This window comes from Stegastes partitus, unplaced genomic scaffold (assembly GCF_000690725.1).
Source record: "Stegastes partitus isolate 25-593 unplaced genomic scaffold, Stegastes_partitus-1.0.2 Scaffold161, whole genome shotgun sequence".
Taxonomy (NCBI): domain Eukaryota; kingdom Metazoa; phylum Chordata; class Actinopteri; family Pomacentridae; genus Stegastes; species Stegastes partitus.
The window spans coordinates 134,216-151,460 of NW_007577892.1; the positions used below are offsets into that span (position 1 = coordinate 134,216).

At 37.8% G+C, this 17,245-nt stretch overlaps 1 protein-coding gene across 1 annotated transcript; it reads right to left on the bottom strand.

Annotated features, from left to right (window-relative positions):
* Positions 1–243: 243 nt before the first annotated feature.
* On the bottom strand, positions 244–6,218 carry tagapb (T cell activation RhoGTPase activating protein b). Its single transcript, XM_008279503.1, has 10 exons — positions 6,078–6,218; positions 5,615–5,699; positions 5,460–5,513; positions 4,975–5,044; positions 4,493–4,644; positions 4,094–4,255; positions 3,633–3,742; positions 3,119–3,305; positions 2,748–2,829; positions 244–2,272 (listed from the first exon to the last, which is right to left on the bottom strand). Exons 2-10 carry the CDS (start codon positions 5,639–5,641, stop codon positions 1,110–1,112), a joined length of 2,007 nt encoding a protein of 668 aa, XP_008277725.1. The 5' UTR covers positions 5,642–5,699; positions 6,078–6,218; the 3' UTR covers positions 244–1,109.
* Between the last annotated feature and the right edge of the window lie 11,027 nt (positions 6,219–17,245).

A 17,245-nucleotide genomic window follows, 5' to 3' on the forward strand; every position in this document is an offset into this window, starting at 1 on the left:
TGTCTGGTTTCCTTCTGTTTTAGTATGCAGCATGTGCAAGAACACGCTGTTCTTTCAGTAAGGCCTGTTAGCTTATGTTACGCAACACATCTAGCAAAGAGAAGTAGAGCCAAAGCAGTCACTTTCTGTCATTTTCTTATTAATTTTGTCACTAATGATTTTACTAGGTAGCAATCAAGACGACAGTCATTCATCCGAATCCATCTGTAACATTAGCTTTCTAAAAGAAAAGACACTTCTTTATTTTATTTTTTCTCTCTAGTTTTTTTTTTATTATTTCAAATATGGTTATCTCAAACAGTTTCATTTCTATTAAAGAGTGATTGACAAAGACTTCATGCATGCATCTATTGCTATATTGTTTAATTTACATTTTAGCATCCAAAAAGGCATAGTTCAGAAAAGTGCTTTAATGTAGTGGAAGAAGACCATGCAAAGTGAAATGAGTACACAAGAAGCAAAAACAACAACAACAAATATAACTGAACAAAGTAAAAAGACCCAATGTGCTTAACATACTATACTGTACATATCATCTGTCAACAAAATTTCAAACAAACCACTGAAACTCAGCAAATTTTATCCACAGCAAACTGTGTGTTCATAACTTCACTGATAAACGAAAAATCTACCATGAGACCTACATATAAATTATATATATACTTGTACTCTTAATAGCACTACTGAGAAAAACCATCAAGGTGCCACATAACTGACAGTCATTTAAAGTTAAACAGTAAAAAAAATTAAAGATGGGCTTTATGAAAGTCTACAAACATTCCTCTAAAACAGACCTGCTCAGTAAGCAGAGTCAAAAACCTATGAACAATCAAAAGGCAAGGAGTGGTGAGGCCAAGCACTCTTGCTGCTAAAAGAAATCATGCAATCAAGTCATATGAGACACTGTCTGTGAGAAAGCAAACCTGGCTGGCCTTCTGAATCTACAAACTCAATGACTGAAAGCATACAACAAAAGCTTGCTCTTGTTACCAGATTTTGACTACTGGCCCTTTAAGCTTTGTCTACTGATATTTAAATGTGAATGTTTTCTGGTTTTGAAAAAGGTTTGTGTAACTAAAATCCATTCTGTAAAACTGCTATAAAGTCAATCAAACATAAGACTCCTTGGCATAATTAAATTCCTCAAACACAGGCTGGCTACATCTCCGTGACATGACCTCATGATGGCCTGCAGGTACAGATTCGGACATGGCTCTCTGGCGGAAAGGCTGCCTTCGCTCAACAACATTGGCTTTATCCTGTGCTGCCTGTGCAAAACAGTCCTCATTGCGCATGAATGCAGGTGGAAAGTCATAGTTAACAGAGGATGGGCGGGACCTCCTCTCCAGGTTTACGGCATCTTGCACAGTCATTGACTGATACTGTGGAGGGAAACTCACGTTCTGAACTGCTTGCTCATATGATGGAGGCCTGCAGGGCAGCTGACTGTCCATTTGCTTAAACACTTCAATTGCAGAGAGGCGTTGTGATCTGTGAAGAAGGTTGGCTGGTGGATCTGCTTCAATCTGTAAGTCCTCCTGGAGTGTTTCACAAGGGAAGGCGTTTTCCTTCTGAGAGTTTTTCTTCAGGCTGCTCCTGCTAAAGGCTCCTAAACTCCTGGTCCTCATTAGGACTTTAGGGGCTACTCTCACAGACTGTGAACGTTTCCTTTCATCTGAAATTGGTCTGGCAATGTCCTGCTGAGCCTTTGTGGCCACTGGTATCTGGTTGATAGCATTTGCTCTCCTGTGGCATCGTGGTGACCCCAGTGGGGAACTGGTGAAAACAGAGCCCTCTGATTGGTTAGAGGCAGCGCTATCTAGGGAAGAGCTGGAGCAGTTTTTGCCCATGTAGGGCAGTGGATCCATATTGGAGCTGCTGCTAATTCTTGGAAAAGACAGAACTGACTTGGCTCCACCTCGATCTCTGAGCAAGAAGGAGTCATCAGAGATCTGCTTTTTCAGAGGCTGCTCATCAAAGTTCTTCCTCTCCATGGAGCAGTCATCATGGCTCCTTGCATGACTGAAAAGGCTTTGAAGATCAGCTGAAAGAAGGATGATGGGCTCAGAGCAGCGACGGTTGAATTCTGGTTTTGTGTTGAAGACGGCATCAGATGGCCAAGAAGAGGTGGCAGTGTTGGGACTAAGAGAGGAAGATGAAGAAGATGAGCCATACTTTTCATGTGTGGGTCTCATATTCTCTCCTGCCTCTCCATCTCCATCTGGATCAGTGCTGTCATATGCAGAGTCATGATGCTGGGAGGACAAGGAGTCTGTAAAGTAAAAAAAAGAAAAGACATGATAAGGATCTACTTATTTTTATTTACCTTGTTTGTACAAATCTAGTTAAATTTATCTCCATTTGAATAGATACAACAAAACATACAATATGTTGGAACCACATCTCATAAAGGCAGATTATTAGTATTATTTTTCAAATTTATTTATTTATTTATTTATTATATTATTATTATTATTATTATTATTATTATTTTCTATATACATTTTTTTTTCAATAACATACATTAATCTTGCTGAGTTGGATTTGGGTTGAAAAATTAGAGAGAATTATGTTGCGAAAGTTAAGGGGTCCAGACCAAATGATAGTAACACGAGAGAAGGTCTTGCATTTACAAAAAGTCAAACATAAAATTCAGGCCACCTCATCACCTCAACAATGTCTGAGTTATGGTCCTTCAGTCCCCAAAGGAAGACAATGATAAAGGTTTAAGTGACGTTATAGTTTACCTTCATCAGTGTCCAGCAAACTTGGGATGTTCCCTCCAAGAATCTCACAATTCTCAATCAGGAACTGAGTCAACTCTGTTACCTGAAGCAAATCAGAAAAGGAACCATGGTAAGTAAAATGAACATCAATATCCCTGTTGAAAATTAAAGTGAAAATTTTGAATTCTGAAAACAGATGCACAGTGCACTTGGTCCAGATGGTTTGTTTTTTAATATCACTTACTATGGCTCTGTAGTTAGCAAACCAAACAACTATCAAATTCTGAGTGTAATCATGCTTAGGAAACCTTTGAGGTGTTCTGCAGTATGAACCACAAAGCTTCAAAGCACAAAAAGTGAGAAAGTATATTCATAACATGGCTTTACAAGACCTTCTTCATCTTTTCCTTCTGCTCATCCAGTCGGGTGTCATCCAGCTGCAGGAGTGTGGGGCCAATACACACTGCCAGATTGTAAGCATCCATCTTGTTGATATCCGCATTCTCAAGGATGTGATGGAGGACACATATTAGATGTCGCAGGAGGAGTTTGTTCGGCCCTGGGAGATCATCTAAAACGCTGATTGGCAGTTCAGGAAAAAACAGGAAGAAGATTAGATTGGCGTTCCTTTTTTGTTTAACTTTCTTCCTTTTTTTTTTTTTTTTAAAACAGAAGACTGACTTTCAAAAAAAAAAAAAAGAGAGAAGTGGTTTGTGTTCATGCCACAAACGGAGGACATTTAGAATTACCCTGTAAAACTCCAAACCTATGTTTGCTCTTAGCCAAACAACCATTCATGAAAATTCCATCTGCTTTTCTTTCACATTTAAATGCCATATATTCAGTAAATGCAACATGCAGGTAAATGGCACTGACTAGACTTGCTAGCAGGTAACAGTTGCTTACTTTTTGATTTCCACAGCTCTCTGCTGGGTATCTTCATTGTCCAGAGCCATCATCCACTTGTCATAAAGTTCAGACACCAGCAGGCTGCCAGGCAGTTCCTTCAGAAAGCTCTGTGAAAAATGAAAAGGATGGCGATGACACACAGTAATTATTAACAGGAATGATCTTGTGACTTAAATTCTGATGCTAATTTTTTATTTTTTTTTTGCGAAAGTAAAAGCACTTAAATATTGCTAATCTCATTTAAGTAACATATCTGAGTACTCTAACAGCTACCACAATACTACCATTATAATAGAAGTTGCAGTTGTAGTTAAGTGGTAATGGTCAAAATAGACTTGTAAGAACATCAGTTGTGACAAAGGTTTCATAAAACTAATGGTACCGCAAGTGCTGTAGCACAAGTGACCAAATACAACAGTAACAATAAAAGTGTCTTCTCAACAGGTACACAAACATACTTTGAGCAGTCCAACGAGGAGAACGACTGGCTGACCCTCTAGGTCCACCTCCACACCGCTGTTGAGCTGCTCTCTGATGTCCTTCATGTGCTTGCTGTTGCATGGCTTCCGAAACACCCCTTCTGTGGATGGACCTCTCCTCCTAAGCAACACCAGCAGGTCCTGATGAGGGAAAGAGAGTTAATAAAATCAGAAACAGGATGTGTGTGTGAGTCTAATCAACATGCAGCTCATGTGCTTGAATGGCTTCCTTTCCTTGTTATGAATGCCACTGTCAAAGCTCATGTAAGAAAAAACTTGTTTACAGTTGATGCTCACAGAAGAACAACAGCAAATCCTGGAGAGAAACAAACTAACTGACATGACATAAAATCTGAAATTTGTCAAAGTTCAACTTACTGTGATAGGTTTGGGAAGTGAACAGTCATCTGGACATATCTTGAAGAGGGGCTGTCCAAACAGCTGAGTCTTGGTGTCTGCTTCTGTTCTGCATGGTTTAATGCGGAAACTAGAGCCCTTTCTGAGCCTCCTCACCAGGCTCCACTTGGTTTCTGATAGTAACAGAAATGTTTCATCAATTAACACACACACACACACACACACACACACACACATATATATATATATATATATATATATATATATATATATATAAATGAATGCTTCTGAATTAGTGCAAAATAGCGATAAAACCAGATTTACAAGAGTGCCAATGTGATGAAAACTGTTATTCACTTGTTCACTACCATCAGTAGCTAGACTTCCTTTTTCAATCTTTGTGGTTATTCTCTTTGGTGTCATCTCTAGACATGGCACACATAATGTGACCCTCCCCCCTGCAGCGAAGAGACATCTGCAAAACAAGAGACTTTCAAACTCACCAATGGGCTGTGTCAGCCTGTCCTCTTGATTATTACACTGCTTTGACAGAGCAGAGATCTTTGCATCACCCTGGAAACAAAATAATAATAAAAAAAGTGATGTAACAAAGATGAGTATGCAAGCAAGAACAGTTAGTGGGGGTTGTGTTTTTTTTTTGTTTTTTTTTTTAACTTAACCAACTGTTTACAGCTGAATAAGTTAGAAAGACAAAATTGGACTAGAAAAAAACAAATGCAAACTAATACTAATCAGTCATATGTGTCATTTTTTTAAATCATCTTTAACTGTATATATTTTTATTGTGCAGTTTAACAGTACTTCCTACAAATTTATGCTTTTCAGAAGCTGTATATTGATCCGACCAAATCTGTCTGATGTAGCCTTGTTTCAGCAGGAGCAGAGAAATGCAGGACTCTTTTGTTAATAGTTGTTTCACGTGAACATTTTTACCACAAGAAGATGGTTAAATTGGGATTTTACTTACATCAAATGGAAACTCAATCAATTGTTCCATGCCACCTCCAGTTAGAGTTTTAGTCTACAAAACAGTGAAAAAGAGAGAGAAAGAGATTTTATTTACCAACAGCTCCTTTTCAATTTTTAATGTTCTGTTTAGTGGGTGTTTGTTGAGAGACTTACTGCGATGCTGCCACTCAACACCTTCATGAGGACGTCTGGCGGTGAAGAAGCACAACCAGCCCTCGCTTTTGCACCTTTAATTTTTCTGTGATAAGAACAAAACACACTTGCTGAGAAATGTCCCTTTTATCTTCAAACACAATGCACTCTGCCTGAGTAGTCATATTTTTGGGTCTTCAAATTGAATTTTTTATAAAAACCCAAAGCGTTGATTTCAAGGTCAAACTGTGAATTAAGGGTGGTTAAATTCATTGCTACCACCTATTTTATTATTAGGGACACATTACCAGAATTCTACATTGTTTAAAGATATCATCTTGATAATATAAATACCACATTATCTACAAAGCCTTTACAGTCGATCTCAAATACTGCCCGAGTCTCATCAGTTACGATAACTAAAAGAGTGTCCACAACAGTTTGCTAGAATAAACTTTTCTATAAATAAAACTGTTGTTCTTACCTCTGAAGAGTATCGAACCAGCGTTCTTTCACTTCAGGCCAGCTGTTGGTAAAACAAAACCATCAGATGATTTATTAATCCACAGAGAACATAAAACAAACCTGCAGATTAAAGTGGCAGGAATGAAATGAAGTGTACACCCATTGTCTCTTTTAACAACTCTGGTGGAAACTGTAACTCAGTCATGGGAACAGGAAGCAACGTCACGGCAGCCCCCAACCAGACACCTTCCACTTCCTCCTACACGAGCTTAGCTGTGGCTTGATGTCCGTCAATGGAAACAAGACAATGAAAAAGCTATGTGTGCCTACGTACACACCTGAAGGCTGTCATCTTTAATAATCTAAATAGAAGCCACACACTTAAAGTGCCATATGAGTAAGGGCATGAGTGACAGCAAAAATGTCAACAAGTGAGCGTGTGGTTTCTCCTCCGTGATGATCTCCATGTGACTGAACAAGAATGAAACCAACACACACTGAATCATTAGCAGTGCACATGCATCCAAATAGAAAAAGGCTGTTCATTTTTAAAACAAACAACTCAAAACTCACATAGTATGTTAATGAAAAACAAATGAAAGCCACAAATGAAACATTTTATGCTTTTCATATAAAAAATTCACAGTAGAGAAAAATATACTTTGATTCCTTTTAATCACTGTGTGTGTGTGTGTATATCTCTATCTATCTATCTATCTATCTATCTATCTATCTATCTATCTATCTATCTATATATATATATATGCACTTCATACTCTGCATTATTGTACTTCTGGTTAGATGCTAACTGCATTTCGTTGCTTTGTTAATGTACATGTGTAATGACAATAAAATTGAATCTAATCTAATCTGATCTAATCTAATTAATAGTTTTACACATTAACAACAAAGTATGATGTTAATTGCATTTAAGCAAAAATCTTCAAGAAGTTAGATTTGGGAATTCCATCCATCCATCCATTTTCTATACACCGCTTAATCCTCACTAGGGTCGCGGGGGGGCTGGAGCCTATCCCAGCCGACTTAGGGCGAAGGCAGGGGACACCCTGGACAGGTCGCCAGTCTGTCGCAGGGCCACACTTAGAGACAGACAACCAAGCACACTCACATTCACACCTACGGACATTTTAGAATCACCAATTAACCTCAACATGTTTTTGGACTGTGTGGGAGGAAGCCGGAGAACCCGGAGAGAACCCACGCTGCACGGGGAGAACATGCAAACTCCACGCAGAAAGATTCCGGTGCCCCCACCGGGACGCGAACCGGCAACCTTCTTGCTGCGAGGCAACAGTGCTACCAACTGCGCCACCTTGCAGCCCGATTTGGGAGTTTTTAATTTTAATTTAAATGTTAGAGTTATGAGCAGAATTAGGGTGTTCGAGGAAAAATAACAACCACATGCAGATCCTCCAGCTACAGCTGGAGCTGTACTATGCAAGTTAATGCTGAAGCATGTGTATCCAGGCATTCAAGAGATCTGCATGTTAGACATTTGCCATTTGTCTTCTTACCGAAAACACACTAGACAAAAAGTGACATCCCAGGCCAGGACAAGGGTCAACCGATGATCAATATCCCCCATTGTTCCACCTTCTTCTTCCACCTCATCCTCAAAACTGTAAAGCCAGATGTCCTCGAGGTTCACTCTGTGCTTCAGATGGTAGCTGGCAGTTGACCTGTTAAAACAGAAGCAAAAAGTAGAGTAAAGGTCATCTAAATAGTCCTTTCTTTTTGTGGAAACTTTAGAGCTAATTTATCACGTCAGAGCTTCTTTTGAAACCTGCACCTTTAAAAGCATACTCGTTTTGAATAATTTGTGTCTTTGTGTTATGGATTGGCACCTTGCCCTGACCAGGGTGAACCCTGCCTCTCGTCTGCTGGTCGTCAGCTGATATGCTCAGGAAGGGATTCAGGAGGTTTCATGTTATAGAAATAGTAAGAAAAAGTGACAGACTGACCAGCTGGAGTTATACAGTGGGTTATGGAGAGCTTTTTAAACCCAGATTTCAAGCAGTACTGTTTGTCCTATGTCAGTTTGTATGTTTATATATTCAATGAACATAAAACATTTTATGAATACTGTTTGAACCATTTACCATTTAGCAATTGTCTACTGCAACCAAATAATTAAACAGATCTTGAATTTCTATTTTGACACAGAGCCAGTCTACAAGGCAATTATTTAATTAAAATATTGAAGAAATAGTTTAAGATTTCGGAAAATACAAATTTTTGAGTTGTAAGTATTACCAACGCCTCTAAAACCGACAGTTGTACACAAATTAGCTTGTTTGTTCAAGGAAAGAGTTTAAAATTTTGAGAAGAAAAATCATTTACTTTCTGAACAATTCACAGAGTTAGCAAATATTAAAACCGCTCTCACATCACTGCGTTATGTAACAGACTTTACAACTTGTAAATTGTGAACAGATTAAACAGACAAGAAGTTAATGAGAGTATTCTTGTTGGCAATTATATGTCAGTTTGATTTGGAGCTGAAGCTGAGAGGCAGTTGACCTAACTTAGCTTACAAACGGAACTTTCAAAATTTTACATTTCAGTTTAAATACTGATAAATGAAACAAGATAGAACACATTAATCAGTAAGCTTTAGAAGTGTTGCTAATCATATTTATGAACCTTCTTTTATGAACACAGCTATTTATGAGAAGGTAAGAGCTATTCATGGAAAAAGCTATTTATTTTTACCTGCTTACAGTCTGACTTTACACTACAAATAGTTGACTACTTGCTGTAGCTTCGTATTCACTATGCAGACAGCAGAGTGGTATTGCTCTTCTCACCGAACTCAAAAAAGTGTATTTCCCAAACAGCTGTACTAATCTATGAAGCTGTAATAATGTGATTGGATTATGATTCAGTGTCTGTGTATGTGTATCATACTGTTCCAGCTTAGAGTACCTACAGAAACAGGGGGCAGGTTGTGGTACAGAGATGACTGTGATTATACTCCCACTCAAAAGCTTGAAAACTTCCTGACTTTGACAAACAGATCTATCTGGTGAAGCTGCGCAAACAGCTCATGTTGTGTATAGATTTTGAAAAGCAAGATAATACTGTTTTATACAGGGACAAGAAAAGAAGATTCTTCTGTACTTGTCACTTATAAGAGAGGCAACTTAATGCTAAAGATGGGTTGAAATTACCTTGAGAGACAAGTATATTTTTTTCCCCTGTAAATACCATTAACTTTCCACTCACGTGGCTCAGAGGGAACCACCTAGATTTCTTCTAATTATTTAAGTCAGAGTGACTGAACACAAACAGCCTGTACTGTTGGGACATTCCCCAATAATGCAAGCATACAGTCTAAAAAAATACACATTTTGTTTTGGTTCCTCTTTCGCTTTTCCATTCTAACTGCATACATTTGTGAGCAGAACGTTACTTAAATATCACAGTATTTTCTTATTTTGTTTTATATTATTTGTTGGTTGAATTAGTTTTTTCAAAGCAGTATTTTTTTTTTTGACCATTGAGGCTAACTTCATCTTCCACACATTCCTGAAAATAACTGATTCTCACCCTCTGTATTTTGGAACATATATTAACATCTTACTTGAGTTTAGCAAAGACAATAACTTTGCTGAAGAGGAACAGGTGTCTCTCCCTGGTCTTCATGCCCTCTGTGATTTGGACGCAGTCATCTAGCAGCAGCTCTCCATTTTCACTTGTGAGACCGAGGACAAATGGACTCTGCTCCACAGATACCCAGCAGGTAGCCTCCTCTCTGAGCCAAAGTACAAGCACCAAAAAAAGCAGGAAAAAAAAAACATGAGTGGGTGCCAGGAACAACAAACAGAGAGTTGAATCTAATAAGGTGATTATATTTCAATTTTCATTTCAACTCTTCAATTTTGTTTCAGTCTATTCCTCAACTCTAAGGAGCTTCCAGTAAAACATAACATTAATAGGTACAGAATTTCTTTTGGACGGAGCTGATATTCCTTATACTACAAATTTGCATATGGGAATCCCCCAACTGTGCAAGTATCAAAAAACTCAGTTGAGGGAAGTGGGATTTGAAAATCAAGAACCAATAACTATCTGATTAAATGGTGCTGTATTTAACTTTTCTTCCTACAAACTGACAGTTGTGCACTTTTGATGTGACACCTTTTGTAGTGGTTAAATCAAATAGATACAAAATGATAACAGGTAATGTTTTAAACAAAGATTTGATTTTTTTTGGAAGACTGATACTCATGTCTGTACAATAAAAAAGTGGGAGCCAAGATGCCATAACCACAACTTTGTGTTTTCTTGGGTTATCTTTGTCTTATATGAACATTTTCTTGATGAATTAAAACATTTATGTGTGACAAATATACAGAAATTCAAGATAACTTGTTTCAGCCTGGCTCAAAGACTGTAGCAAAACAGGAAAACAACAACTGAGTGGTGACTAAAATGCTATTTATTGTAATCAAAGAGCAATCAAAATGTGCATCAAACAACCAATCAAAAGCAAAAAAACCAAGGGCAGCTTCTGTCACAGTGAGCTCCTGTTAGAGAGAGAGAGACTGAGAATGAGGGAGGCCTGAGCCACTGGGCCCAGGTGTGGCTCAATCAACAGACGACCCTCATCCAGTTTCTGCAAGAAAACACAGGACACCTGGTTGACTGGCGGAGGGTCGTTACAATCTGTAGGGAGGCAAATCATTTTTCACAGCACTATATACTTTATACTGCCTTGGAACAAGATCCCTAGTTCGCATCCCAGTTAAGATGCCTGGGATTATTCTGCGTGGAGTTTGCATGTTCTCCCTGTGCAGCGTGGGTTCTCACCAGGTTCTGCGGCTTCCTTCAAAAACATGCTGAGGTTAATTGGTGATTCTAAAATGTCTGTAGGTGTGAATGTGAGTGTGCTTGCTTGTCTGTCTCTAAGTGTTGCTGTGATAGACTGGTGACCTGTCCAGGGTGTCTCCTGCCTTCGCCTTAAGTCAGCTGGGATAGGCTCCAGCTGACTCATAGACATTGCCTGAGATATATTTTCCTTTTCTCAAAACTATGTCCGACACATTGCCTTTGTATTCACAGCACTACCTAAGTGATCATCCCAGGGCATGTAGTACCAATCCATAACAGATTTACCACAAAGATTTTATTCCAAGACATTTTGTTTGTAATTGTTCCCCTTTAAGTGATAATCATAAATGACGGAACAGTTTTCATCTGTCATTTCTTCCAACTTTTTTTACAATCATATTTTTATGAAAACACCAATAGTTCACCTTGGGGCCTTGAGAAAGCCACCTATAGTACAATGTTACAAGTAGACATCGCCACATTTTAAGGTGCCACAAGTTTTAAAAAAGCTGCTGGTCTAGATAACACGAGCAATGAGATTGTAACTCAGAATTTTCACTGCTCCTGTATTTTGATGATTCTATTCCATTTTGATTAACTTTAGGAAGAAAAAAAGCACCATTTGTTTTGTAAAACAAACACATTGACTGGCTCTCATGACTTAGCCTCCATCACAAAGATTCTTTCCCAAAGATCACAGAAAGGAGAAAATAATGTTTTAATTACTAGTTGCTATTCAAAATACCATATCAATAATACACAGGCAACTGTTTGGAAGTGAATTAAATTTAAGGTTATTTTCACAATTAGAAATGGTAACAACTGAATTGTTGGGAGTACATATACATACATATGATATCAGCACAATAACATAGTACTTTTTGGAATACCTTAAAACTAGACTGTTTTGAGGTATTCAAGACCTGAGATTCTTGAAGTATGTTAGATCCGAGACATAGGTAAATCCCAAAAGATAGCAGCATGCTTTGTTAAGATCCCCCAGACTGCTGAGGACAGGGATGCCCTCAATCACAATGCCTACGTCAGTGCGTTAATTAAATGAATGATTCTGGTTCTGCAGCAGGTAAATCTTCATCACCTCATCTGCCAGCGGCTCCTGCACACTGATAGGTGTATCAACAGCATCCTGCAAATAATGTGAATAAAACTGGTTAGAGCTCATTTTCTGCCCGTATGTCACTCTCTTTTCATTTCTGTTGGTAACTTGCCTCACATTCATCAGTGATTACATTAGTGAAAGCTTGAAAACTTGCACTGTTAAAAATTCTGAAAAGTACTTATTTATTAACCTTAAAGTCCTTGATCAAGGCACTTGTATCTTCTCCCTGGCGATTAGTCAGACATCAGAGGACAACTTTTCGTCTTCGCTGAATGGGGATTCCACTTCACAGAATTGTCAGGTTTTTATTTTATTTTTTAATTTCATCTGGCCATAAAGCGCTATGGAGGCTTTATGAGGAGATAGTAAAACAGTGTCTTGGGAAGACAATCATGTGCCATTCGTCTGATGGAGTGATTATAAGTTTGACTGTCCCTTTGGGGATTCTTCACAGTCCATTCTACCAATCAGAATAAACACAAAGTCCTCGTCCAAGTAATGTAGAGTAAAATCCTCAGAATCCAAATGTCTCTTTCACTCATTTAACTGCTCCACTTTGCTGGCTATTCCTGAGGACAGTTTAAGTTTCTTACTCCAGTGTTCTATATTAACTTTCAAGGCAGCTGAAAAATATGCAAACAAAACAAAAAGAGAAACATCAACATCCCGAATGAAGGCATTTATCAGACATTTAAGTCTTTTCATCTAACACACTAACAATGTGACGTTTCAGTGTCACCATGTGTTTACCTCCCACAAAATATATTAAAACACGTGTCACTATCCTGTGCATAGCTATTTTGCTTCACGTGGTAATGCTTGAAAAGTGCCCCTTTTGATGAAGATACAAATGTGCAGCGCTTACATTGCCATCCTATAAGCTGCCACCTGAAAGAAGGATACTAAGTAGTGTTGCCATTAAGAGATAACAGACTGGTTTAATGCTACATACACTACACACATGCTTGCTGGACCTACATGTTTGTCATAAAATCTATAAAAATAACATGCAATAATCATGTCCACTCCCAATTGTAGCAGATGAAATCTACAAAAAATAAAACATCATTAAAAAAAAAAAAGCAAAAAAAAAAAAAATGTTGACGAATTTCAGTCCTGAATCAAAATCACAGGAATTTTTGTATACACAAACTGAAGATTTAGCATGATAAACATTTGACCTGATAGTGGTACAAGAGTGAAAGTCCTGGGAGGCTACACTATCAGTTGGGCTTTTTTCAGTGACAGCTATTAGTATGCACAGCAAATAGTAAACCGTTAATAAAGTTTTCAACATTAATTGTCACGATCTGCAATGGCAGTAGACAAGGTGAGGTAAATGCATCATATCTGTCACTGTTTCAGGGAAATTGCATTTTGTGTTATGTTTGCATCCTGTCACTGTTTGTCTCCAGTAAAATGCTTTCCAGTTACTGCAATCAAACATGGTCCGAATCAAGGTATAATTTAGTGATTTACTTCTTTAAGACATTTGTATAGACCACAATAATATCTTTGAGATTTGTTTTTCAATATTTAGACATTCATAATTGAAACCAGTAGTTTGCATACACTGTTTAAAAAGACAAATTAGTCCCCTTCCACAAGCTTCTCACAGTAGTTTTCTGGAATTCTGACCCATTCCTCCTGACAGAACTGGTATAACTGAGTCAGGTTTGTAAGCTGCCTTGCTCCACACGCCTTTTCAGCTCTGCCCACAAATTTTCTGTGGGACTGAGATCAGGGCTTTGTGATGGCCACTCTAAAACATTGACTTTAGCCACTTTTTAACTAATCTGGCAGTATGCTTAGGGTCATTGTCCATTTGCGACCAAGCTTTAACTGCTAGGCTGATGTTTTGAGATGTTGCTTCAGTATTTCAACATAATGTTCATCTATTTTGTGAAGTCCACCAGTCCCTCCTGCAGCAAAACACCCCCACAACATGATGCTGCCACCTCCGTACTTCACAGCGAGGATGGTGTTCTCAGGCTTGCAAGCGTTCCCCTTTTTCCTCCAAATGTAACAATGGTCATTATGGCCAAACAGTTCAGTTTGAGTTCCATCAGACCACAGGACATGTCTCCAAAAATGAAGGTCTTTGTCCTTGTTTTCATTTGCAAACTGTAATCTGGCTTTTTATGTTGCTTTTGGAGTAATGGCTTTGTCCTCTCTAAGTAGCTTTTCAGCCCATGTCAAACCAGGACTTGTTTCACTGTGGATAATGACTCTCTCTTACCAGCTTCAGCAGCAACTTCACAAGCTCTTTTGCTTTTGTTTTGGGGTTGATACACACATTTTGCACCAAAACACTTCCTCTCTGGGACACAGAGCCCATCTCCTTCCTGAGCGGTATGATGGCTGGACATTCCCATGATGTTTATACTTGTATAATTGTTTGAACAGATGAACGTAGAACCTTCAGGCATCTGAAAATTGTATCCAAGAATGAACCAGACTTGTGGAGGTCAACGATTCTCTTCCTGATATTTTTGCTGATTTCTTTAGATTTTCCCATTTTGTCACAAAAGAAAGCAGTGTGTTTGAGGTGTGCATTAAAATTATATCTACAGGTGTGCCTCCAATTAACTAAAATGTTGCGTAAAATTGTTTGAACAGATGAACATGGAACCTTCAGGTTTTATGTCGTTATATACAGTGTATGTAAACTTCTGGTTTCAACGGTACCTCCTCTGTCCTGTGATCTTCATTCAGCTTCTCTATTTTTCAGTGCTGGTACTGTGAAACAAACACTAAAATTATTTGACATGCTTGACAGAAAATAAATAAATAATTTTACTAGTCTAAGGCATGATTAAGCGTTCTGCTAAATATATGAAAAAACATAAATTGTGGTAAGTAGGACACTCATCTTAAGAAAATCCAGAAAAGGTCCTGTTAGAATAATGATGAAACAGTTTTATAAGAACAGACAAGTCTAATTACAGCTGCTAGACTGTGCATACCTTCTAGCAGACGCTAGTGGTTACATTTCATATCAAGCCAACCAGGGGTTCCCCATTAAAATGTAAAATTTTGACTTTTTTTTGTGTAATTGTAAATAGTAGAGCCATTGGAATACGTACAGAGTATGGTGATTGGAATGACGGTCAGCCTTGAAATCAGGACTTTCTAACTGCAGAGGGTTTTACAAGTTAATGTAGGATTACATGGCTGCGACAGTGTACAGAAGATTATATCTTTATGAAGTTATGTCTGACCAAGACGGGGTCACTTACCAGAGTTTGCAAGGAGTGTTCCAGGTGGTTTTTCCCATTTTGTTCTGCTGCTTGTTTCCTCCTGCTGCGTGCATGAACGTACAAAGTTGAAAATGGGGGCGCTCTTTTTAGACACGACTGTAAATGGCATCCAACGACATGATGCTTTCAGAAAAGCTACTCAATGGCATCCTTGACTGCCTCCAGCAAACTGGATTTTCTCTTTTAACAACAAAAACAATAACTGACTTTGGTTGTTAACTAACACTAACACCTGTGTCATTTAACATTTTACATCACTCTTTACTGCCTGAATGAATAATTGAATCTAATATTAAAATATTATGTATTTTATTAAAATGAAAAAATGTAATCTGGTTGTGTTGTTGCTCTCGTGTGTCTTAAATGTGCAAATCAAGATGTAGGGCGGACAAGAGCTGTTGTTTGTTCTACGTGATTATGAAACCAGTTTGGTGAATGCTCTTCCCACTGACTCTGGGTTCAGGGAAGAAATTCAAAGTGTTACAGTAAAGGTACTTTCCCTGAAACCTCTCTGCCCTTGAGACTTACTGAAGATGACACATAAAATGCAGACAAATAATACAGTAGAGGAACACTGTGTAGACTAACAACATAAATCATAAAACTGACTAAAAAATGTATGTGAATCACTGCTTTTCTTATTAAAATGTCAACTAATAGTGATTAAAACTGTGATTGTCTAAAATTCATTGTGATATGTCATCAAAATCAGAAAAGTGTCATGTTGGGTAAATATACTACCGTTGCTTTCTAGCTGGGAGCTAGATGAGAAGTGATTTTTAACACTTTAACACTAAAACAAAGCTACAACCAGGAGGTGGCTAATGCTAGTTTAGCTTTGCAGTCAGCCTTTGATTGTTCAAAAGCAACAAATACCAGCATTGGGAAAATGACATGGTTAAGGTCAAGGATGTATACATTAAGCACACAATTATCTGTAGAAATAAAACGTTTTGTCTTTATGCATTGGTTACTTCTGGGCAAAGCAAGGCTAGCTGCCCAACTAGTGCTATGCCAAGTCTGGACAATCAACTGGGTAAAGTGGGCAATTCAACACATATCACCCCAAATTCCCTCCATTATTTTTGAAAATACATAATTTGATTAATATCAAATTTGTCCAAAATTTGCAGCAGTGAAGTATAGGATTATCCATAGACTGTAAACCCTAAAGTGTGGAGTCAAGTTTTAATATTGTGTCTTTTATCAAATTGCGTCCTATTTTTAACTTGTAAGGTAGTTTTTGTTTGTTTTTTTAAAATCAAAAATCACAAAAAGGTTGCAACTTTCCTTAGTTAAGTTTATTACTGAATGCTCTTGGCAAAGCATCTTCTCAAAACACTGATTGTTCAGAGTATAAAATGTCAGAAAACTGTGAAAAACAATGTATTAACATTTTCAAATTGCTTTTAATATTCTAATATCAAAAATCTACAGATGTTAATGGTAATGTCCCAGAAAAGAAATATTCACACGAAGAAACCAATGAATTTTTGATCTTTTTTGCCTGTTCAGGTAAAATGACAAAACTGCTTTCTGTTGCAATGACCATTGTCTAGCTGTAGCTTCATATTTAATCAACAGTTTGGTAATATAATATATAATTAACAAGCATTTTTTCTAAATTGTCAATTTTTTTGTTGAATGTAGCTAGCTCTCATTCCAATTACCAAGATTTACAACATTAATCAACACTTTGTTGAATAATCACATTTTCTCTCACTATATCGTTAATATATGACTAATCTAACAGTGATATATTAGGTTAATAATTACATTTAACTAGACATGGCTAACTATCTCTTTTCATGGTGAGGTACTCTCTACGTAAGTGGCTGTCTTAGCATCATGAAGTTAACACCCACAAAGCCCCCCAAGAAATGCATGACGAGTGGGATGTGTCTGATAGTGTGAGAGTGGGATGTGTCTGACATTTGTCTATTTTGTTGTGAA